This window comes from Amphibalanus amphitrite, unplaced genomic scaffold (genome assembly GCF_019059575.1).
Source record: "Amphibalanus amphitrite isolate SeventyFive unplaced genomic scaffold, NRLGWU_Aamphi_draft 000088F_arrow, whole genome shotgun sequence".
NCBI classification, from domain to species: Eukaryota; Metazoa; Arthropoda; class Thecostraca; order Balanomorpha; family Balanidae; genus Amphibalanus; species Amphibalanus amphitrite.
This window is the reverse complement of record NW_024881584.1, coordinates 1-25,000: the sequence shown is the minus strand read 5'-3', so window position 1 is coordinate 25,000 and position 25,000 is coordinate 1. Positions and strand designations below refer to the sequence as shown.

Sequence of the window (25,000 nt, the reverse complement as noted above, 5' to 3'; positions counted from 1 at the left end):
GGTATTTTCGGCCGTCGTCGAGCCCACGGCGGTCACGTGACCCAGAGTCGGCCGAGAGAAAATAGCCGCCGGTCCTGTTCCGACCGGCCGCACCAACGGTCAAGGCCACTCAAAATTAGCATGGGGAGTGAATGAAACATAGTTAGCACAGGGCATCTGCAGGGAGCTAACTGGTTCATCAAATAGTTTTGTTTTCACTCGCAACTAGGTATCCAATTGTTCTAAAAAAAAAATGTTTTATTTTATCCACATTTTGAAGGCAATGAGCAAGTTGAACGGGAAAATGCTTCGATACCATTGTCAACAATTTACTAACCTAATATCCTCATGTAAAAAAATCCAAACTATTATCAATGAAATGAGAAATACGCTAACTATACGAAACAGGAGCTACCTAATTACCTATCCCCTGAACAGCAGCAGCTCAAGATACGGGGCCAGAGTTAGTGTGTGTCTGCCAGTGTTCAGCCGCCGAGTGGCCACTGACCTTTGACGGCGAGCACCAGCCGGTCTCCGACCCTGACCTTGCGGTCGTACAGGGCGTGCACGAGCTGCGGCGCACCCGGTCCCGACGAGCGCACCGTCACCTCGGCCGGCTCCGACACCAGTCTGCGCGGACAGAGGTCAGCGGGAGGTCAGCGGCGGCTCAGCGGTGGGTCAGCAGGAGGTCAGCGGGAGGTCAGCGGAGGGTCAGCAGGAGGTCAGCGGCGGGTCAGCAGGAGGTTAGCGGTGGGTCAGCAGCGGGTCAGCGGCGGGTCAGCAGGAGGTCAGCGGAGGGATAACGGTAGGTCAGCGGGAGGTCAGCGGCGGGTCAGCAGGAGGTCAGCGGTGGGTCAGCAGGAGGTCAGCGGGAGGTCAGCGGAGGGTCAACAGGAGGTCAGCGGAGGTCGGCGGAGGGTCAGCGGTGGGTCAGCGGGAGGTCAGCGGCGGGTCAGCAGGAGGTCAGCGGGAGGTCAGCGGAGGGTCAACAGGAGGTCAGCGGAGGTCAGCGGGAGGTCGGCGGAGGGTCAGCGGGAGGTCAGCGGCGGGTCAGCAGGAGGTCAGCGGGAGGTCAGCGGGAGGTCAGCGGCGGGTCAGCGGAGGGACAACGGCGGGTCAGCGGGAGGTCAGCGGTGGGTCAGCAGGAAGTCAGCAGGAGGTCAGCGGCGGGTCAGCGGAGGGACAGCAGCAGGCCGATGACAGGTCAAAGGCAGGCCGACAATTCAACGGTAGGAGAACGAAGGTCAACGAGAGGTCAATGGCAGTTCAACAGCAGGTCATCTTCGCCGGCCCCGCCACCAGAGCGCACGGCCGGGAGCCACTAGTGAGGCTAATGGAGGAAGGTGACGACGGAAGTCAGGGGATGGAAGCCAGAGGTCCAATTCATAGTTGAAATATGCGGTGAGAGTTATAGCTTTAATGACAATGTCCATCAGATCGCTTTTTTTTAGGTAAATACGAGACCAGGAAGACATCTCTTCAGTCACATTTTTGACCGGCGTTTTTTTTTCTTTTTGCTTTTTTTTTTGTGGGGGCGGGAGGGCTGATTTCAGTGTGATGAACTGATGAAGAATATGATTTCATGAAAAAGTTACAATGTCGCTCTAACGTTTAATTATCCGATAGGCATAAAACCTCACGGGAACACCAGCCGGTGACCCTACCTGTTTCCCTCGAAGGTGTCGGTGACCCTACCTGTTTCCGTCGAGGGTGCTGCCCAGCCGGTGACCCTACCTGTTTCCCTCGAGTGTCGGTGACCCTACCTGTTTCCGTCGAGTGTCGGTGACCCTACCTGTTTCCGTCGAGTGTCGGTGACCCTACCTGTTTCCGTCGAGTGTCGGTGACCCTACCTGTTTCCGTCGAGGGTGTCGGTGACCCTAACTGTTTCCGTCGAGGGTGTCGGTGACCCTACCTGTTTCCCTCGAGGGGGTCGGTGACCCTACCTGTTTCCGTCGAGGGTGTCGGTGACCCTACCTGTTTCCGTCGAGGGTGTCGGTGACCCTACCTGTTTCCGTCGAGGGTGTTGCCAAGCCGCGGAGAGCGGACCGGCAGCACGGGACTCTCTGCGGGACTGACGGAGGCCAGGCGGGCCGACGGGTCACCGGCGGCACCTGAAATAACCAAACATTATCCTGATAATCCAAACGAGCGCTTATTAGTTACTAATTCCTATATTTGGTAAAAAGACACCTGGTATCACCTGATGTCATTCACGCAATACGATTATTTTCCTTGAAGTTTGTATTGTTCTGAAACATCAGGCTCTTTTCTACGACACCCGCTGAAGTTTTAACACTGACGTTTTCATCCATCGAACAAGACTACGGGGAGCACCCATGACATAACATGCCGCGGTGGCCCAACACTCTGCACGACCTCGTCTCCGTGCGCCCTACGTCCGCCGCACTGGCGGGCCTCCAATAAACAGCCCCACGCACCGCCGGCCAGCGCCACAGCTCAGAAATAGTTGTTCTTCCGTAACCAAAGGCTCTTCCGTAACCAAAGCCCACATCGCGGACTCCTGACGGCGCATATGGGTCGTATAAACAAATGATGTAAACGCGCAAGTTTTATGGTGGCCGCACTCCGCAGGGGCGGGACGTTGGTTGGGGCCCACGCGGCTCAGGTTACGTCTGGGACGGCGCGGCGCGGCGGCCCGACCGGCGCCGACAGACCACTGTCGGGTAGGCTGTGCCACACGACCCAGGAGTACAGCGGCACAGTCTACACAGCCAGGGCCTATACAGCGCGGCGCAGCGCAGAGTGCACTGGGGGATGTGAACTGTGAAGGTGGATGATGTTACGAGAAGGTAGTCTTTCTATGAATACTGTATGGGGCAGCGGGCAAGAGTAAAAATTATTGCCCGATGTGACGTCACTGTAGCCCAAGGGTGAAGACCGAAACATGCTTTGTTGTGCGAGGCGTAGCCGATGGCAAAAATGCTTGTTGAGGTCTTCACCGGATAAATACTGAAGCGTCACAGAAGGCAATATTGTTTCCTTATTGCCCCTACCCCTTACAGTGCTCATTTAATTACAAGGCCCTCTCCCGGCTCCAAGTTGCTAATAAATGTCGCTAAATTTGTTGTCGCTTAGAAGAAAGTTGGAAAGGGAATAAAACACGGGCGGATCACTGTTTTCCGTTGTCATGGTGTTAGGTACTAACAAGGATATGAAATTAAATGTGAAAGCTGTGGTCAACAGTCAATATTATATACCAGTAAAACGCCTTTTGGGCGAAGAACGAGCGAGCGATATAGTGAGCCCTGCACGTGCGGAAGGGCGAGAGGGTGCTTGCTTCCAACGGACTTGCGCAAAGCACCCTTCTAACCGGTCGCTATCGGTGTGCCAAATTTGAACGCAATTGGCCCAGCCGTTCCTGAGATCTGGAAGCGGCATTCTGCACGTGCGCACGTGCAAACGGGGTCCAAAATGACTTTTGCACGGCACCCTACTAACTGGTCCCCAACCGTGTACCAAATTTGAGCGCAATCGGCCCAGCCGTTCTCGAGATCTGGAAACGCCCCCTGCACGTGCGCACGTGCAGTAGCACCCTAACCGCAACACATGGGAATGCATTGCCTGGTGGGTGCCTACCTGTATGCCAAGCAGTAGCGGCGGAACACCCTCAATTAAGGGGGGCACTGCCGACTTTTGGTCCCATTCTTTCCATGCAACGCCCATAGGGCTAATGTTAAAATGCCAAAATCAAAGGGGGGCACGGTGCCCCGGTGCCCTCCCCGTTCCGCCGCCTATGAATTGCCAAGTTTCGGCGAAATCGCCCCAGTAGTTACCGAGTTACTGAAATGGGAACAAATTTGGCACCTCTTATTGTTGTATTTTGCATGTGCACTGGGGGTGACCCACATGCATCGAGAGTATCCTATTTTGGGTAGAAGGGATGCAGCTACCCTACAAAAATTACCGCAAGTCAATCGCCCAAGCGGCTGCTGAGATATGAGCCTCTCAAAATCACTACTTTTGCAAAAACAGCTTGAACACCCTTGACTTCTCACGTGGCACGTGCCACGACGGTCACTGAGATGTATCAAAAGTAGTCAATTACGGGGTAGAAGGGATGGGGCTACCCAACAAAAAAGACCGCAGGCCAATCGGTCCAGCGGTTGCTGAGATATAAGCCTCTTAAAAGCGTTACAGGCCGGGCCGGGCCGCTCATACTGAGATTTTTCCGTTATATTGAAAAGACTCACTTCGCTCGCTGCGCTCGCTCGCTCGTAAACACACACAGCCGCTGTGCGTGTTATAATATTGACTGTTGACCACAGCTTTCACATTTAATTTCACATCTTTGTTGGTAACATCATGACAACGGGAAACAGTGATCCGCCCGTGTTTTACAGTCTACATACGAGCCATAGCTTTACGCTATGTCTATAGTCTCACTTTCAGTCATGTAGGCTGAGTGTCTACTGTCTATGCGTTACATTCCCACAACTGGTTGCCACCACCCGCTGCGTTCATCTGCCTCCTCCCCTCCCTCCATCCCTGGCTCGCCTCGCTGCACCCACCTGTTGCTGGGGAGGGCCCTGGCCCGGTGGGCGGGGCGACGGCAGTGGGCGGGGCAGCTCCAGTGGGCGGGGCAGCTCCAGTGGGCGTGGCGTGCCGGCGGGCTATCGGCACGGGTCGCCACTGAGCCTGACCGGCCTCCTCTGGGGTGGCCGTGTCCCCGGGACGGGCCGAGCCGGCCGCCGCGGCCGCCGGCGCTGCCGGGGCAGCCGGGGCCGGTACCTCATGGCCGCGGGTCCCCTGTCGAGCACAGAGGTCGTCACCATTAGCAACACAGAGCTCACAAAGGGAGCTGGGTGTCGGTAAACAGCGGTCACACGATACAGTAGAATCGAATGAGAGGGGGGTAGCTGACTGAGCAGCGGTTACATAATGCGTTCAACGGGAGTCAGAAGACGAGTCTTCGGCTCTTCGCTAGCTAAAGGCTCAATTGATCACACGGCTGGTCACAAAGATGATCGGGGGCGGTCAGAAGCAACACGGCAGTCCGGGACTCGATCCCCTTAGTCACGCTACACGTGTGGGTTCCGAGTCACGGCTGATATGGAAGACATATGACTCTAAGTCAACATGCATCTTGCAGCCACACCGTTTGACCGTGAGGTTATATAAGTGATCCCTGCTCTGAATGTTGCCCGACCCTCCGCGGCTGAGGCGACTCTGTGGCGCGCTGTGCGGTGCTGGGCTGCCGCGGGGCGCCGCTGTGCGTCCCTGGGCCGCCGCGGGCCGCCGCTGGGACGCGTGGGCGACAGCCGGCGTTACCTCTGGCAGCTCCGTGGCGGTGACGGGACGGTCGGCCGCGGCCACCAGCGTCCAGCCCAGGGAGAGATAGGCCAGCCGCCAAACGGCGTCCAGCATCCACAGCGTTCCAACTCAGTGGCGCGACACAAAGCGACACAACGCGACACAACGCGACACAACGCGGCACAACGCGACACGACGCTTCTCAACGCGACACAATGCGGCGCGGCGCCGCAGCGCAGTCACTAAAAACAACCCCACCTAGCGAACGTTCTGTTCCCCGCACAGTATCGTATTTACACTGAAAACACACAGCACTAGCCCAGCGAGTATTTTCCCATAGCGTATGCCCTGATCGCGCACTGAACACCCACTGTCACACCCCGTTCACTGCCGGCAGACCGCTGGAGCGCCGGTCAGACACTGACGGCGCCGCGCGGAGGCCGGTGTCGCGACCGGGAGACACCTGGAAGGGCACTGGTGCGCCGGCGGCCGTCGGCGCCCGTCGCCGGCGGCGGTTGGCAGCCGGTGCTGGAGTCGACACAAGGCCGTCCCCTCGGCCGGGGAGGGAGGGAGGGGGGGGGGGGGTCGGCCGGTCCGCCCCTGGCAGCCCCCTCAATGAACCGGCCGGGCTCAGCAGAGCAAATACACGGAGACAATGACTGACCGTCAAATGGTCTGGGCTGGACGTGATGCAAAGTTGGTCTTGGGCATTCAGTTCGAGCGCCCATGTTTTCATTTATGTCAGGGAATTATGAAAGCGATTATCCTGGAAGCAATGTGATGAGCGCATTGGCTCTTATATGATTATAGTCATTATATGATGATCTAATAGATAAAGTCCCGTCAACCCGACCATCACTCAGGGCATTCAATAGCCTATGATGCCCAGACTCTTAACCATACCTTCCTGCCGGTCTCATTAAAAGGTCGGGACAGCTTGACGGCGAACAGGAGTAACTTTGACGGACGGATCATGGTAAAAGGCAAATGCTTTACGCATCCTCAAAATCGTCAAGTGTTCGGTCAAGATCGGCCATACTTATGTGAAAAGCCGTGCGGGGCTGGCACAGGCTGGTGTTTGGACCACAGCGTAGTGACACGCTGGGCAAACTGCCAGGGCACCAGTAAACTATAGTGGTGTAACGGCATTTTTGGAGCTGCCAAATTAGCTGTAGGACCAGCGGCGTAACCGCGGCTGGTAGGCGTCCAAAATCTATAATTATATGACGTCAAATCATTCCCACATTCCAGAAGCTATTATAAGGCTATTAAGATGAAAGCGACTATCAAACATAAGAAAAGGCTCGTTACGCTAAATGCTTTCATGTCGTATAAGCAATGTCCAGGGAAAGGTTTGAAAAACAAGGTCATAGTTGCTTAATGACTCTTGTTAAGCATGATATAGGTAAAAATGGTTCTCTGTGGTATAAATGCTCTCTGTAAGTCCTAATTATGTGGCCGTCCCCGTCCTCCTGTACCTGTCCGTCCCATCTGTCCCCAGCGCCCGTCACCTGTGTCCGTCCTCCCTGTATGCGTCCCCTGGTGTCCGTCCTCTCACCTGCTGCTGTCCCCCGTCCTCTCCGGGCCGCTCGACCGCCGCCGGTACCGCCGCCTGCCTCCTCTCGGGCCGTGCCGGTCTGTCGGTCCTGCCGGGCCGGCCGCGGCGCACGAACGGCGTGTAGTCGTCGCTGTCGACGGGCGGCGCGTCGCTGTCGGCGGGCGGCGGCGCGTCGTCTCCGGCGGCGGCGGGCCGGGCGGGCCGCAGCTCGAGGCGCAGCTGGGCGGCCGAGCGGCCGGCCGAGTTGCGCGCCGTCACCGTATAGCTGCCGGCGTCACCGGGCGCTGTGTGCGCCACCGAGAGCTGCGTGCCCTCGGCCACACGGCGGATGTGGTAGTGGTCGTCCTCCACCAGCGGCTGGCCGTCGTGGTGCCTGGAAACGCGGGTCAGACAGTGGTCAGATACCGGTCAGACAGCGGTCAGACAATGGTCAGATAGCGGGATCACAGGTCAGACAATAGGATCTCAGGTCAGACAGGTTTATTTTCAGTTTCAAGTCTCATGTGATGACACAGAGTGCCTGTCCGCACTAGGCCGACAGAGACAGTTGCATAATCAATCGACTCGCTACAGAAGGGCAACGCCGGGTGGCGAGGGAGGGATGAAACGGCAAAAAAAGACGGCCATTAACAGCCAATACTGGACAACAGATCTGGGGAGCGTACGGTATGAGACACCCTAATCAGTAATAGGGCCCACCTATTAGCTTGATTTGGGGCTCGAATAGAGGGAGCGGAGGATGGCCAGCACGAGGAGGGAGGGAGGGAGGGGCAGAGGGGTGGGAGGAGACCCGAGTCGTGGCGCGGTTGACGACCAGGGTTGTATACGACTCAATCAATAGCAATCAATTCAATCACGACAAATTTGGGAAACCAATCAAATCAATCAAGTCAGAGCAGTTTTCGGGAATTGATTCAATCGACTCAAACGCGACAATGAAAGGAATCAATCAACTCAATCAAACGACTCAAACCAAGATATACATTAGGTTTTTTGCCCCACCAACTTGGAAAAGTGTCCATAGCAGTCTGGTGTACCTATCTACCTACCTACCTACAGAAGAAACAAAAATATTGTCATTTAAAATTATAAATTGCCATGCCATTCAAAGTTTCTATGTAATAAGGAAGGATACCTAGTGATGGACAGGTGGATCATGATATTGAGGTTCAATGGGTAGAATTGGAGCAGAAGTTTCATTTAATGGGTGCAAAATAACCCAGTAGTTGACTTCAACAAACACCCCTTAACCCAAATCACCACCTTTCACTTAAAAGTTGTCAATTTAATTTTGGCCATATTCCAGCTAAGTCATCAGGCCATCTACCCCATGTAAAGCCCCCGTCTGTCTCTTATGTGAGTTATGCGGAGCTCTTCTGAATTGAACCCTGAACATAATGAACCTAGCTAGGTTACATGCCACACTGACACCATATTGATATGAAAGTGTTGAAAATGTGCTATAAATTTGACAACTTCATTAGGTATGCTTTATGAAGACAGCAGGAAAGCAGGTAGGTACCTACTTACCTGCCTAGATGTGTCACTGGCTACCAACAGTACCAACGAAGGTAGATAGGTTATATGTGAAGAATTCAAAACATTTTATTGCAATACAATTTGAAACTGTTAGGACTGGGGGATAGGGATGAGCATTAAAAATATATTTAAAAGGAAATTGAAAGGACAGGGACTTTGGAACCACAGGATAAGTTAAGGACAAAGGAAGAAGAACAAGGAAAATTAAATGCCGTTGCAGTTGGTGCGACTGCGAAAAAACAAAGAAAACGTTTTGCCAAGAAGTATGCTAAGCTTTTATAAATCCTTATTCTACGTCTTTTGATTTTTTGGTAAGATGACGTCATTGATTATCATGTAGTATGGTAGATCATCATAAAATAAATCGGTTGTACAACACCAATTTCGTTTTAATTATTATTTCATTTGAAATAAAACCACTGAATAATATTCGGTAAAATATTTTAAGGAAAATGAAATATATTAAATATGTTATGCCTAGGCTCTCAGGAGAAAAGGATCAACAAACGTTCTGCTGCAAATTAAACAATGCAGCAAATTAGCTATTAATGTAAACGTAATTAGCGAGACGAAAACGGCGCTTTTGTTTCAGTTATTTTTGTAGGGGTTTCAGATATTTATAGAGTTCAGTGGGTTGTTTCTGAGGAGATGTGGAGATGTGAATTAGTAATTAATCACACTTTATTAGTATATAGGGCCTTGCACTTTATCATCTGGATTAAAAAAAAGTTTCCTGCTGAGTGCAGAAAGGTAGGTAGGTGCATCGCCAGGTTCTATCACAGGATTGGAGCAGTTATTGCAGTTGAAAGTCAAAGTCAAGTTGGCTGTTCATGTTTAGGCCCTGTTCTTTATTTGGCCATCTACCCCATATTGCAGTTGTGATGACAAGCAGTTTTCAGTGTAGTTTTGTGATCTTTGATGTCATCAATTGGTGTCCTTATTTTTCGTCAACTAAAACTTATTTCAACTTTCCATTCAATCGACTCAATCATACGAGTCACTCTAAATTTCGGGAATCAAATCAGTCAACCAGTCGCTAAAGTCAAACGAGTCAGTCAACCAGTCATCTCGAGAAGTCAATCGACTCAATCCAATCAACTCAAAATACGCGTTGAATCAAATCAATCAATTCAATCGACTTGATTGGTATACAACCCTGTTGACGACCCGGGTCCAGGGGGAGGGGACCGGGCTTCGGCCGAGGCGAGATAAGACACGCACAGTACACAGGCCGCAAAACAGGTCGGGCAGTCCAAGGCGCGCGCTCAGAGGCGGCGGACAGTGCCGAAGGGTGGAAACGAAGCGACAGGCTGTGGAAAACGACCCCCTCCCACCCTCCCCAATAGCAACTTCAATCCAAAAATACCGTCCTATAGACACATTCGTCGTCGGCCTAAGTCTTGTTATCGATCATGATATGAACGATAACGCGATTTGGGTGCAGACGGCCATTAACAGCCAATACTGGACAACAGATCTGGGGAGCGTACGGTATGAGACACCCTAATCAGTAATAGGGCCCACCTATCAATAATTCATAATATAGATAAGGAGACGCGGTACCCTCGGAACGGAGAGATCCATCACGGTTGGACAATAGGACTTTGACCGGACGGTCAGTCTGAGTGACAGGTTCTAGGATGTAAGTGAGATAAGGGTTGGTTTGCTGCTCCTATTAACCCGCGCCCCACTGGGGTCTGTGTATAACACGCCCTACTGGGGGGGGGGGGGCTATTCATAGCCCCCCCCCCTCCTAACTCCGAAACTACTGGGCCGATCGTCAAAATTTAAACGGCGTCTGATAGCCCCGGAAAAACTGTCGAGCGAAACCTAATTTCATTGATCTCGACGTCACCGATGACGTCACAGGTCAGGTCAAAGTAAAAATTATTAGCATTTTGGCTTGTTCACATTTTGGGCTCTGGCCGCCGTCTTACAAGTCAGATCAGGCTCATTTTTTGTACACACACTCTTAAACAGATGCTCTAGATACCCTGAGGGTACCAAGCTTTTACTTTGATTTTCAGGTCAAGGTCAGGTCATCACAGGTCACGAAAATATTTTATCATGCGTCGGTCACGTGACACATGTTTTATGGTCCATTTAGGCCATAGATTTCGAATTTGATGTCGTCTGTGTCATTCGAGGTCATTTTGAGTCGAATTTAGCTTAGGTCAGGTCACTTTCAGGTCAAAAAAGGTCAAATTTTGAAGTTAAAATTTTTCAACAAAAAAGGTGTCTATTGGATGCAGTTTGAGCTCAGGAACACGATGGTGCCATTTATATTGGTGTACGATGTCAAATACGTACTGAAAATTTGATTTGAAAAATTAATAATTGTGAATTTTTTGCAATAATGCGTATAACTTGGCCATTTGTGAAGATATTTAGCTAAAACTTGCTAGAGTTAGTCATAATCAAGCGTTCTGTCACATATATTCCGTTTTTTTTTTTCGAAAAGTTAAAAACATTTTGAAAAAAAAAATAAAAATACATATTTTGAATATTATTATATCAAATTTTCGAAATTTTCAAAATTTTGAAAATTCGAGATAGCAGTTTGATAGCGCGGTCAATTCTGAGTCCTTTCATGCAAAGAAATTGGATCTAGCTTAAAAACTGAGCTCTTGGGAGCGATTGCCGTGGTTCAATGTTTTGCGTCGAAATCGGCCGAACATGACGTCACTCTGACGTCATTTCCGGCCGACCTATGGTAGGTACGAAGTTCAAATTTTGACACAAGGTGTCAAATTGATGCAGCCAAAGGTACTGTAAGTTTGGCGTCGATCTGTCAAGCGGTTTGGAAGTTATTGCAGAAAAACGGGAGGGGGGGGCTATAAATAGCCCCCCCCCCAGTGGGGCGCGGGTTAAGCGTGACCTAACCGTGTCGAGAGCCGACTCAGTTATCGCAGGGAGTGGACGAATGACGGGAGCGTTCCCCAGCGCAGCTCGCGCCCGGTGACCTGCGTCGTCCGCCGTCCCTGGCAGCTGAGCCGGCGGCATCACATTCTAGTGCGCAGCCTCTGACAGACGGGCTTTGTAACGCGGCAGCCCGGCGTCTGTCCCCGTGCCGAGGCGGGTCTGTCACCCCCCCCCCCCCCGCAGACAGCCAACGGCGGGACTACAGACAGGCTACACTCCTGTCCCATGACTGCAGGCGGTGGCGCCGATCCGGGTACTGCAGCTCAGAGAACGGTGGCCGAGGAACGGGCCACTTCCAGTCAAACTCGACTCGCCCTCGCTGAGAGGTCAGCGTGGAATGACAATGCATAACCAGCGCTCATGGCCTACTTAGCCAATTAATGGCACCCAGCTGTAAAACGCTGTTGCATGCGGTATACCTAAACCATGCGTAAGTTCATGTGCCTCTTTAGTGCTGTATTTTACCCACCGGCCCCAAGTGGCTCACATTACCCTGACACTATTTGCAGATCTGCAGCGCCGACATTTGGGCGGTCCGGCCGATCCGACCTTTGGCGGGTGTTTGTTGCGTGGTTCTCCCCGGGACCGGGCCGCCGACAGCGCCTCTGGCGCCCTGCACTATGACGTCATCGATGGATAGGATCCAAACCGTTCGATATGCCAAGGTGCAGCTGAGCGGAGCGAGCGTTGGAAGGCGGCGAGCCCAGCGGAGTCCGAGCGCGTCCCCCGGCACCTGGTGGGGCCGGACCGTGCGGGTGTGATTCACTGACGCGCTCCTCAAAGGACAGCGGACTGGGCCAGTGGGCCGCGCCGCTCCCAAGCCGGTGTGGGGAGCGGTGCGGGACGATACAGCGTCCCGGGACGCCACTGGGCCGCCTCCCGGCATTGCCGCCGGCCAGCGACAGGAATGTTGTTTGCTTTCCTGATGCTGGCAGAGGTACAGACTGTTTCGATGCGGTATTAGCTCCCGCGCCAAACCGGACCAGACTGGCGGCGATGGAGCCACTATAGCTCCCAGACAGCCCATACACTACAGGCGAGTGATCCGTGACCCTGTTATACCGCCACCTGCTCTGTGGATCTCGAAGACGAACACTGGAACTGCGTCATGGCCGTCATTCCTGCTCACAAATCATAGACGTCTGTGGACAAAGTTTCTCACAAATCACAGAGGTCTGTGGACAAAGTTTTTTGTTACCTGGAATTATCACACAGCACGTTAGCAGGGATGGAGCCCATTGCGTCCGATTCTGATGGTTGTGACTCAAACGAGGCATATTTGCACGCGTTCCGTTGTGTCACACCAGCTCACTGAGGTGATTTTATCGGCGTCGTCTGCAGCCGCTGCCCCGGCCCTACAAGGAGCTACGCTACTGGCTATAGACATCCGACCGACCATCGGCGCACACTGACTGACGACCAGCTATTCGGCCTCCCTTGGTAAGTACAGGTCTCTCGGGTTTTAGCGGTAGGTTTTGCACCTAGAAAATTTAGTGTACTTCAGGCTATATCTTCCTCGTCTTAATTAAGCTTTTAAGTGTTTAAGATGCGATCGACTTGTTGGGTAACAAGCCGGCCATGATTGTGTAAAATGGCTTCATCGTAGATCGATTAGTTTCTGAGATAAAACCGGAAATGTAAAAGTGCAAAACCTACCGCTTAACCCACGAGCCGCTGGGGGGGGGGGGGCATAAAGTTGCCCCCCCTTTACGTTTTGTGAAATATCTCCGAAACCTGATGAGCTACGAACGTGAAACTTGGCATAGCTTCAAATGAATACCTAGGCAATGTTTGAGGAAAGTTTGGTGGTTGTAGCACCTAAGATGACGTCACAGTGACGTCATAAAGTTTTGTCGTTTTCCGATATGGACCGTTTCTGATGACGCTGAGCATGAAACTCGACTGTAAATGAACTAGACAGCACCTGCTGTCATCCTAAAACATCTTACTACACTTCCATCTAGTTTCTGACCAATAATCGGCCCTTTATATTCGGTCCCATATATGTGATGTATCGTGAGGAATATGAGAGTCGCAAATCTATAATTTCACTTATGACGTCACTGTGACGTCATTTCAAATGGGATCGACACCAAATTTGGACACAACCTCGGCTAGGTATTCAGGAAGATGTGTGCAAAGTTTCGCTTCTCTATCTTTTCGCGTTGCGACGATATCGTCGCAGAAGTAAAGGGGGGGCAACTTTATGCCCCCCCCAGCGGCCGGCGGGTGGCGCGGAGGCCCAGCGGCCGCCGGGTTAATCTCGCGAGACCTGCACCTCCGGCGGACTGCCACAGTCGACCAGCTGCAGACCAACCCCTCCGCCCTCAGCGCGAGCTCCACTCTCCGCCATGCTCGTCCGCCTATAGGCGGTGCCTATAGCGTGGTGCTATAGCTATAGGCACGCTATAGGCAAACAACCTGTAACCACAGGTTATTTGAAATAGACAAACACTCTTCGATAGAATTGTGTTTTTTCCATTGAAATAAAAGCGTGCGTCTGTGTACGGTGCACTGTGCAGTGTGCAGCACAGTGATGGTCTGTCGAATTCCGCGGAGAAACAACTTCTCCCGTAGCTTTTATTGCATCCATTTCATTGGTTTATCTGTTTTGACTGGATGCTATGAAGCCGTTTGGAGTCTCTCGGTTTGTGTAGCGCCACCCGGTGTGGCGTTTTAGGCTCGACGGTTACTGATGACTGTGTAGTTATTGTAGTTGAGCACAGGCGCCTCACACTGCGGCATATAGGTAAGACACAGGTGACAAACCGCGGTACATGTATTTACCACCGCACCGTTCCCGTCTACAATGCTGAAATAAAATTTGTCATTTATGTTCGTTTTGAATAGATATTATGGGTGATGCCGTTTTGTCTCGCTAATGGAGTTTTATCTCGTCCAAAGTAGGTAAGCGGTGTATAATTTGTACCCATTTCTCGATCTGTAATCAGTGGTAACTGAATGTAAATTAGAGATTCTACACCAGTATAGCGCCTTTTGGAGCGACTAACGGAGCGAGCGAGGGGGTGAGTCTTGCACGTGCGAAATTTCGAGGGGGTACCTCCAACTGACTTGTGCACAGCACCCTACTGACCGGTTTCTAGCGATGTGTCAAATTTGAGCACAATCGGCCCAGCCGTTCTCGAGATCTGGGAGCGGCACCCTGCACGTGCGCACGTGCAACGTACTGACTTGTGCACGGCACCCTACTAACTGGTCCCTAACCGTGTACCAAATTTGAGCGCCATCGTAACAGTCGTTCTCGAGATCTGGAAACGACCCCTGCACGTGCGCACGTGCAGCAGCACCCCAGCTCTGGCACATGGATATGCAGTGCCTAATGGGTGCCTACCTACATGCCAACTTTCAGCGCAATCGCCAAGTAGTTACCGAGATATTGCAACAATTACAAAACTGACGCCTCTTCGTTTTGCACGTGGCACGTGCATAAGGGGTCACCCACATGCATCGAGAATAGTCCAATACTTGGTAGAAGGAATGAAGCTACCCTACAAAAATTACCGCGTGTAAATCGGTCAAGTGGTTGCTGAGATATAAGCCTCGCAAAAGCGTCCGCACGGCCGGCCGGCCGGCCGGCCGGCCGCTCATACTCAGAAATTTCAATTTTAAGGAAAGACTCCGCTCGCTTCGCTCACTCCGTAAAGAGATACCGTTTAAAACTCAAAGTACAATCAAAGAACTAACACAGAGCTTGTCAAAATAAATTTGTTGAAGAAACCAAACCGTGCAGAAGGTAAACATCGGCCTCACATGTCAGTTTATGTAACAAAAGATAAGAAAACACAAATGAATACATAACTAAGCATGAGCCCGTTACCTGTCTTAGCGGCATTTTTGTGTCATATCATTGAACTCCAAGTCATGGATCGGACATTGAAATACCGATACCGCGCAATATCCCCTTTCAGACAGCAGTTGTGTTCTGTTTGACTGCAATGTCGGCCATTCGGCGGCGCCGCTGCTGCTGACGCCACCGTGGCTGGCGACGTGCCAGTGTTGATAGGAGGCCAGGCCGGCGTCATACCGCCGCGCTGCCTCCGGCTGGGGGCATCTGTAACACGGCGGTTTCTCGTGCCCAGGGCGGGGCGCGCCGGTGTTGTTGTCAGCCCTTGCCAGAAGAGATGCTCTGCCGGTCCAGGTGTATTGTCTTACGAGCACAACACAGAGCGATGGTCAGCTACGGTGTCGGTCGAGACCGACGCAGAAACGCGTCCGGCGTGGTCTGAGGCTGGGGGTCTTCTCTATACAAGCACGCGGAGCAGATGGTATGTGTCCAGCGGCTGTGGAGCTCGGAGGTCTCCTCGAGCGAGAGAGAGCACGTCCGACGCCGATGATGGCTCTAGGTCTTCTCCCAGTCCCCCCGATCGGGTGACTTCAGCAGAACTATCCTACTCTAAGGGCGGTGGCCCTCTAACCCTGCGTGGCAGCTTACGATTGGCCTGGAGCTAGCGTTATATAAGATTTGCACACTGTGATTGGTTGTCGCAAGTCGAACCATCGGGAAGCCTCCAGCGATCACGCGTCACGTGAGTGTGTGCATCACGCGCTGGTCCCGTGGTGTTAAAAGCATCCGGCTACGCAACGTTGCAAAGACATCAGACGGCACTTAGCAGGCAGCGGCTGACTTCTAGGTATAGAGTCTCTAGAGCACGTTTGACAGAAGGCAGACTAAAAGCTGACGTTTGTAGATAACACACCGGCGGCGCGGCGCAGAGTGCTGGAGACGATGAGTCACGATCATGAATAAACTATGACGCGTCGTCTGCCGGCCGCGGGGTCAGCTGCAGTGAGCTGAGCGCGAGCGAAGAGCGGTAAAGGTAATAAGCGTTGAAAATGCGAAATTGAATTATAGCCACCACGCAGGTATAATTAGACTACGAACTAATTAAGCCTAAACCCATAAAAATATAAGCAGCAATGAAATGCAAGGCAACGGCGATAAACAATGACACAATAATGACACACACTTTACACATCGGGAAAACTCCCGACACGGGCCGCCCAAGGGACGACGTCCGAAAGATCTGGGACTCCGTTTGGATCAGGTTCAGAGGAACGGCACGCGTGAAGGAAAATGTTAAACACCTACACCTACAGAGCGGTGCCAGCGCGCACCAGCGCGCTCTGCCTGGGAGCTTGTGTCGCGACCATTTGATCACCCCGTTGTCAGAGTGAAAACACATTCCAGATTCTGTCCATTCAGGATTCTAAACAAGTCTACTCCAAAACCATTGGAGACATTGACACGCTACTTTGCAGACTGCTCACTACAAAATTCAGCGTCCGAGCTGGTCTGTGTGGCCACTGGCCAGTACAGCGGTCCAGCTGATCTGTGGTCTGTGTAGTCAGTCAGCGGCCCAGCTGTTCTGTGCAGTGCCAGTCAGCGGTCCAGCTGGTCTGTGTGATCCACTGACCACTCAGCGACCCGGCTGGTCTGTGGTCTGTGGGGCCAGTCAGCGGCCCCGCTGGTCTGTGCGATCGCTGCTCAGTCAGCGACTCGGCTGGTCTGTCAGTGGGTGATTCAGCTGGCAGCTGGCAGCCATCGGATCCGGCGGAAACGCTACTCTACAGTGACGCTCGGGTGACCCAAATAGCGACCGCCCTTCGGACGGCCCAGTGGCGGCGGAGTGTCCCGGTGAAATATGGGTAGACAGAGGCGGCCCAGAGACGAACTGCCCCAGCGAAATATACAGGCGGCTCGGCGGAGTGTCCCAAGGAGACACAGGAGCGTAGAACTACAGACGCAGATGAGTGCTTCAGAGGGATGCAAGATGAAGGTTATAAGGAAGACCAGACCGTTCGCTAGCGAGTGTGAAGGGGAAGAGCGGGTGTCTGAAAATCACACCATAAAACAAGGGCTTTGAAGGCACTGCGACACATGTTTCACAGACCGAGAAGTCCCTTTATATCAAACATCTGTCCTATGTGATACCCTTGGTGGTGTCGGAAGCCGGCTACCTACTGATTTCATCTTACTGACAGGCTGCATCAGGCAGGTTGTAATATTTTCGGGGAACTTCTGTCATCAATTCGACACGGAAGTCAATGAAATGCATCGGTGGAAAGCATCCCCGGGAAGTACTGTTTACTGTTTTTATTAGTTAATGTGAGGCAGGTGGACTGAAACGCTGTCTTCGTACCTACATCAATTGAGCGACCGGCGTGGTGTGTGGTCTTCATTCACAGCGACCTTGTGCTCTCCTCTCTCTCTCTCTCTCTCTCTCTCTCTCTCTCTCTCTCTCTCTCTCTCTCTCTCTCTCTCTCTCTCTCTCTCTCTCTCTCTCTCTCTTTCTCAATATCTCTGCTCTTCCTCTACATCCTCACCCTCTCGCCTTTGAATCAACAGGACGCTTTTGTCACAAACACTGGCTTGAACGACAGGCTTGAACGACAGGGCCAGGTTTACAAATCAACTCTAGAGTTAGATTCACAATTCACACACTCCTCCATTCTTGGGGATCCTCACAACACGGTGGGCTCGGCAGAGAAGATGCAGCAGTATTGTTGCCTATGAGAACTGCAATCGGCTGTGCGAAAATGTAACCTTCTGGAAATCTGGTATCCCTTGAAGACGCTGGGTCATACCCCGTTGTTGGATCATACCTACTTGCTGAATAATTGACCCGTAGCTGGGTCAATTTTTCAGTTATGCAAGTGACTGACCAAGAGTTAATCGTGATTGCTGAGGTGGATGTCTCGTCTCCGGGGCTTGCCTCCGTGTAAGGCAGTCTGCCCTGTCCCCATGTGATGCAGTCTGCCCAGTCCGCGGGAGATACAGTCTGCCCTGTCCCCATGTGATGCAGTCTGCCCAGTCCGCGGGAGATGCAGTCTAATATGTTCTGACTCGCCCCCTGGGGACCGCATCACTGACGTTCGGCGGCCTCTCCACCCCCCAGCGGCGCAGGCTCTGCACCCCCAGCGGCGCCGGCCGACATCCCCCAGGGACTGTTTATTTTACTGCTCGTCGAGACCTGACCCATATTTCAACACGCGCATCGCAGCGACCGCCACCGAATCCAAGCTTTGAAAATACATTTGGCACCAAGTCGCCCGCGTCTCATAAGCTGATTGAATGTGGCTGCTCCCGGAGCCAGAAATATCAAACCATTTCTCAGTAATAGGAACCATGAATACATTCCATGACCACCCACGCTGAAATGTGCATCTTGTGTCACCAAGGATCTACTAATGACCAAACAGCGCGAAACTGGTGCATTAGAAAAAAGATCAATAAAAATGACAAAGAAATAGTTCGCTATGTTTTACCACGTCACGGAAAGGGTTAGCGAAGGGTACAGCAGCTTAGCCCTTGCCGGGTGATGCTGGATAAGCAGCAGGACAAACGTCACGCCATGTGTTCGTCCCGGTTCCACCAGGCTCGGCATCCGACTGACCTGGAGCGTCGTCGGCGGCCGCCGCAGCAGCTCTGGCACAGCTTGCTCATGGCCGCCTCCCGTCACACTGTCACCGCATCTCAGCGCGCTCACAGGTCTCACCGGACGGGGCGCTCACAGTTCTCACCGGACGGCGCGCTCACACCTCTAACCGTACGGCGCGCCCACACAGCCCACCTCACGGCGCGCCCACACAGCCCACCTTGCGCCGCGTCTGGCCGCGTCTCGCCGGGCCGCGCCACGCTCGTCGCCGCCGCGCCGGAACTGGCGGTGCCCGGCCCGCCGACGGAAGGTGCTCCGTCTCTCGCCGGGCGCGCCGTGTAAAAATAGAGGCCGGCGCCCGCTGGGCCGCGGCGGTCGCCGACATGGAAGGTCTCGGCCGGACCCACGGCCGCCATGTTCAGTGGAATGGCCTGTGGAATGGCCATCTGGGACTCGTAGAAACAGCAGGTAAAAACGGGCGCGGACGGAGACCGGAGGAATCGAGAGGGGAGAGAGACGCTGCGCCAGGAACTTCAGGAGGGAAGTCGTGTTTGGGATCGGCGGAACTTTTACGGGACTAAATTGCATGTTTTCGTGCTTCGCAGGGCCATGGCGAAAGATGAAAAATGATGCATGAACTTACAGGATTCATGGTTTCAGAATTCAGATGATTAGGAAATCGTACTTACTATTTTGCATTTGCACATGTATAAGACGGATGGAGAGGACGGTGTGAAACGCCGACGGCGCCCAGGGGTAGGTGAGATCTCCATGCATGCCGATGCGTATTTCCCTGAGCCTGTGGCTGTCGCCCGCCGCCGCAGACAGCAAGGATGGAGCGACACTGCTCTGGACTAGGCCCCCGCTGCAGGGTCGTGTCCATGGCGGTGGGAAAAAATCGGAGTGCTCTGTCCAACCACTCTGCCGAGCCTGTCAAGTGTCAACGGCCGCTTCAGCGAGCCAGGGAAGACCGAATGACCGACACTCACCAGGTCCCAGACCAGGACTCTCACCAGATTGAGATGGCAGCGAGGTGATGGGTTCTGGATACTCACCAGGTCATATACCAGACCAGGACACTCACCAGGCCACCGTCCAGGACACTCACCAGGCCACCGTCCAGGACACTCACCAGGCCACCGACCAGGACACTCACCAGGCCACCGACCAGGACACTCACCAGGCCACCGACCAGGACACTCACCAGGCCACCGACCAGGACACTCACCAGGCCACCGACCAGGACACTCACCAGGTCAGCGAGGTGGTCGGACCAGGACACTCACCAGGTCAGCGATGTGATCGGTCCAGAACACTCACCAGGTCAGAGATGTGATCGGCCCCTCCAGTCCCACTGTGATGATGGTCGTCTCGCCGATATAACCGACCATCGGCTCAGAGGGCACCGTCAGCAGCGGCGGCTCCACGGCCTCTGTGGAGGGAGGGAGGGAGGGCACCGTCAGAAGGGGTGACTCCACGGCAGAGCGAAAGTCACTGGATTTTAAAAGGATTCCAACGCACTGTACTATTAAACAAGTTTTATAATAAGTGTTTTATGCATTCGGTTTATCCGATTAGCGTTCAATGAAACAATTTACGCGATTGTAAGTCGCATTTTCTACAAAGGATGTCGCTATTTTGTTGCGTTGGTGTTTCTTTTCGAAAGTTGTCATTTCGATGCCGACCTCTAGCAATAAGGCTGTGCAATAAGTGCAAGGTCCAGAAGATTTTAATTAACAAACTGGCGAGACCTCCGAGACCTCGACTCTGCAATTGGCCTGGCCTAACCCGGTCCCGTGACGATTTTTCAGCCTAATATATCAACAATCGATCTGCCGATCAACAGGCGGTTCTCTGTATTCAGGCAGACTCATCCCTAGAATCATCAACTGTTTTGATACATATGGATAACCAACACAGCACGTGCCACGTGCCGTGTCAGGGGTGCCAGAATTGTTCCGTTTACAATAGCTCCGCATCGAACGGACGAATGGCGCTGAAACTTGGCCAGTAGCGAAACATGAGCCGAGTGATGCAGTCCCGTGCATTACGGTTAGGGTGCTAAACTGCACGTGAGTGCGTGATTGGATTGATTCTACATCTTTAAAATGGCTGCAGGGCTGGTAGCATTTTTAAATGTAACACATTGTCAAGTGCCGATTGTGTTGTAGATATTTCAGTTTGGGTTTCTTTGCACGTGAGCACGTGCGGGGTGACGCTTTCTTATCTCGAGAACGGCTGGGCCAGTTGCGCTCATAGTTGATATACCTTTGCGTTTGCGGATCGGCTAGAAGGGAAGCCTGCACAAGTTTCGCATTGTACTTTCTAACGTTTTTTTTTATTAAATAAATTTAGTCCGAACCTTTGATTTGAAGGATTCACAAGGACAGAGCCCCCGCTAAGCGAAGCTTGTTGCGTTGACCCTGCCCTCTACCCTCCGATCGCGCAATTCCAGTTTTTGGGCAGAATTTAAAGCCCGCAGACGTGCGCACATAGCCGCGCACGGCCGGTCCCTTCAATGACTTCGCCTGGCTACGGCCTGCCACCAACCGCAATCATACCCGTCAGGAGGCCCATAAACGTCAAGCGCCCGTTGCGCTTCGAACCCGGACTGTTGTAAACGGGAATGCGTGCTCTCACCACGCGAAGTCCAACGCTCTACCAACTGAGCTACGGGACCGGCCAACGTCATATCATATGTCATAGCGTGAGCCGTGTGTTATACGCCAACTGTCAAGAAACATTCCGTAAACATGTTGTTATCTATTTGGTTGGACATAGGTATGTTTTCTATGACCCGTGACCTCAAGTGACAATCGGATCTACCCCCCCCCCCCCAGTGACCCACTGCTGCTGGCGCCGAGATCAGGTCACGTGACGCCCGGGACAGACGGCAGCTGCCAAGACCCCCGCGGCGGCAGGTCTGTCTCGCAGCCCGGACCGCGGTGGAAGGGGGAGGGGACGGGGGATATGGATGGCTCTGGGAGGCCCCGGAGCGCTGTCGGGTGATGGGTGCGGGCCGTCCGTCCTGTCCAACTGTGCACATCCCCCTGACGGGGCCTCACATGGGATGTAATCGCTCGACCGGCTCAACTGCGCCATTTGCAGCGAGGCAATAAGGGGTATGACTTATGTACACCTAGGCACCGCGCCCGACCGGGCATTCTTAACTAACAGATGCCTACCTCTTCTGTAAGCTTTACGTCTCGTGTTAGACGGGCTAAGACTTAAGAGTACGTACGTCCTAGCCACCCAATCGAATTCAGATTTCGACATACCCCTCTCGGTTGTGGGCGGCGTTCACACAGGGTTCGGGTCCGGGTGACGCTGCACTGTAGGCCGGCAGCCTGAAAAAGCGCTAGAAATTCCCCCAAACTGACTGTCCGCAATATGAACAAAATAGGTATCATTTAATCCCAAATTGATCGAAGAATACGATTCCGATGCTAGTTTTGCCCTAAGGTCAAAATTGAGGTCGTCAGTTGTCACCAAACACAAGACAATTTAGACTCTCTATAGGCCACCACATTTACCGATTTTAATGATGAACTTTAGTGGTAATTTATTAGTTGACCAATCGTCGTTTTGAACGAAATTTCCTGTCAGACTAGTTCAGGGCACTGTTGTTCACTGTGCCAACATCATTCTGACATATTGCATCGCTTTTCTGCAAGATAAGCTAGCTGTTTGCAAGCAGCTGCAAGACGTTATTTAAAATCATATCCAATTTTTTAATTAGACTTTTATAAAAACGTTATTTCGAGCGGCTAAAAATGAAAATTTCATACTAGCCTCTGATTACTCATCTTTTGTTCCATATAGGTGCTTTGCTGCTTTTCCCTGCTACTTTTCGAGATATGCGCCAGTAAACCACATGATGTAGGGGCAATTGTCACCTCGCCGCTCTACTGAAGGCCCGGCGCTCTTTAAAACGCTGGAAGTTGTGAAAAACAAACGCTTATAATCTAAATGAAATATATGTCCCTGAGCTCAGAATTGATCAACGCACACAATGCTGTCAACATTTCTGGGCCAAACTCAAAAATTCAGTCATTATTAACCCCTAACACAAGTCAGTGATAATCAACAACAACTTGCTCTTTAGTTAGACTTTTTGAGAAATGTTATTTCGAGCCGTTAAAAATGGCCATGCCATACAAACCACCAATCATCTTTCTGTCATGCCCTACTCGCAACTTTTGCTAATGCCTGCTACTCTTCGAGGTCACGTGACCTCACCATTAAAAGTGAATGGGGAAATAAGGAAACTGTTGTTTTTGCGCATGGAATGATTTCAAACTATCTCAAGCACACGGAATCGTGATTTCGTGCACTCCTTGCAAGATCCGATGCTTTACTTTTGCATTTTTGACCTTCCGTGACGTCATTTATGACGTCACACCGGTCATAGGAGTTTCTCGTCAATAACTCATGATCAAATTGAGCCAGCGACTCGGGAAAGCCACCAATGGACTCGGGAAGACCTCCCGAATCGAATGATATGCGATACGACCTCCTTCGATTAAGTTCGTGGCCTGATGGGCTCTGAACTGACCTTGACTCGAGGTCAATACCTTAAGTTGACCTCACCCGAACAAAAAGTATACCATTCGACGCGCCTGAGCCAGGCGAACATGATGGTGCCAAAGTCGCTGCTCTGCGGCCATTTTTGCGAAATTATTTGCCAAAAACCAAACCCTACCTTGGGCTTTTTGACTTCACCTCAGAGGTTACCGGTTGACCTGGGACCTTAAAATCGGGTATCAATCGTTCCGCCTTGAAACGGCGCACACGCTTGTTTTTTTCCGCTAGGCTCTAGCTCCATTAGAGGCGAAACGGCAAAAAGGGGTCGTACCAACCCTCCCCCTCGGCCGGCCGAGGGGGTGGGGGGTCCGACAATAGGTCCGGCGAGGGTTAAGCAGCCCCACTTCGTTTTTAGCATGTTTGCTTGTCACTGAGATCAACAACTCAATCACAAATAATTTCTAGCACTTTTCCGGACCTCCGGCCCAGTGTGCGCTGGTCCGGTAACTCACTTTGTTGGCTGTCCTCCCTGTAGAACGGGCTGACGCCGCGCGGCCGGTCCGCCCCGCCGCGGCCAGCTGACGGTGACCGGGGCCGGGCGCGGTGACCTTGACCGGGGTCAGAGGTCACAGCCGGCCGGACCGGGCCGTCGGCCGGCACCGCGCCCGGCGCCGGCCCTCTCGGAGGCAGCACCGCCGAGTCTGAGACAGACAGAGGACAGGTTGATAGTTGCAGCATCTGTTCGCGTTCATCAGCTGGGAGGCCCATTTCCGGTGGACAACGAACACCACATATTTAAAAATATTGTCTCAAGTCATCCCGGAATTTCGACATCAATGCGAAAAACGACTGCTGATGTGAACAATAATATCAGCCGCCAGGGGCGGATCCAGAAAATCTCCAAGGGAGGGGCCATTAGAAACCAGGAGGCCCCCCCCATAATCCCACCTGTTGGAGGCCCCATCTTCCCACTTGTTGGGCCCCCCCTCCCCCCAAAAAAAACTGCGTCTATTGAGCTTATCTAGCTGTTCAGTCAACATCTCAACATCTGTGCAGGCTTGGAGGCCCTCTGTGCAGGTTAGGAGGCCCTGTAAAAGTGGTCATTTCTGTGAGTATAATAGACCTCCAAGTTATGAAAAGTTTTACCAATCTTCTAACAAAGAAGTCTTCTCAGCTAGTCTTCTAAGAAATAACTAAGTGGGTAGGTTAAAAAAAAAAAACTCATCGGATTTCGGCCACTTTATTTTCAGGAGGCCCCCTTTTCAGCTTTTTAACTTTTTAACTTTTTATTTTATTTTTGAAAAAAATCGGCCAAGGGGGGGGCCATGGCCCCCATGGCCCCCCCTTGTATCCGCGCCTGTCAGCCGCCAGCCGGTAAAACTTACATATTTTCATATTAGCGGTTATCTCTTAGGATGTTTGGTTGTTGGAAACCTAGAGACAAAACTAACGACATGGCCGGTGATTTATTCCTGTTGATAAGACTGATTAATATCCCTCTGCCTGTACATTTTCATTCCATGCACCTTCATCTGTCCCTAGTTTCATCCCAGTCAGTTCATTTGTGCCTAGCTAGCTCCGGTCCGTGTTTCCTCAATGTTAGCTGCTGTCTGTGGTTCTGGTCCGTGTCCCCCTGTTGACTGTAGCTCTGGTCCGTGTTGTTGTTGTTGTTGTGCTGTTGTTTTTGTTGTCTGTGGTACCGGCCCTTGTGCCCCTGTTGTCCGCTGTCTGTAGTTCCGGTCCGTGTCCCTCTGTTGCCTTAGCTCTAGTGATGTCAATTACGGAAAATCGGAATACCGATACCAAACCA

The 25,000-nt window shown here is 52.3% G+C and overlaps 1 protein-coding gene across 1 annotated transcript in view; it reads right to left on the bottom strand.

Annotated features, from left to right (window-relative positions):
* The window catches only part of LOC122379995, a gene marked incomplete at its 5' end in the record, with an annotated part of 246,265 nt that extends 222,374 nt beyond the window's left edge, over positions 1-23,891 (bottom strand). Inside the window, 6 exons of the mRNA XM_043362728.1 lie at positions 488-609; positions 1,985-2,090; positions 4,509-4,746; positions 6,809-7,181; positions 19,987-20,098; positions 23,703-23,891. Of these exons, the coding sequence (XP_043218663.1) occupies positions 488-609; positions 1,985-2,090; positions 4,509-4,746; positions 6,809-7,181; positions 19,987-20,098; positions 23,703-23,891 (1,140 nt within the window). The remainder of the gene's footprint in view (positions 1-487; positions 610-1,984; positions 2,091-4,508; positions 4,747-6,808; positions 7,182-19,986; positions 20,099-23,702) is intronic.
* Between the last annotated feature and the right edge of the window lie 1,109 nt (positions 23,892-25,000).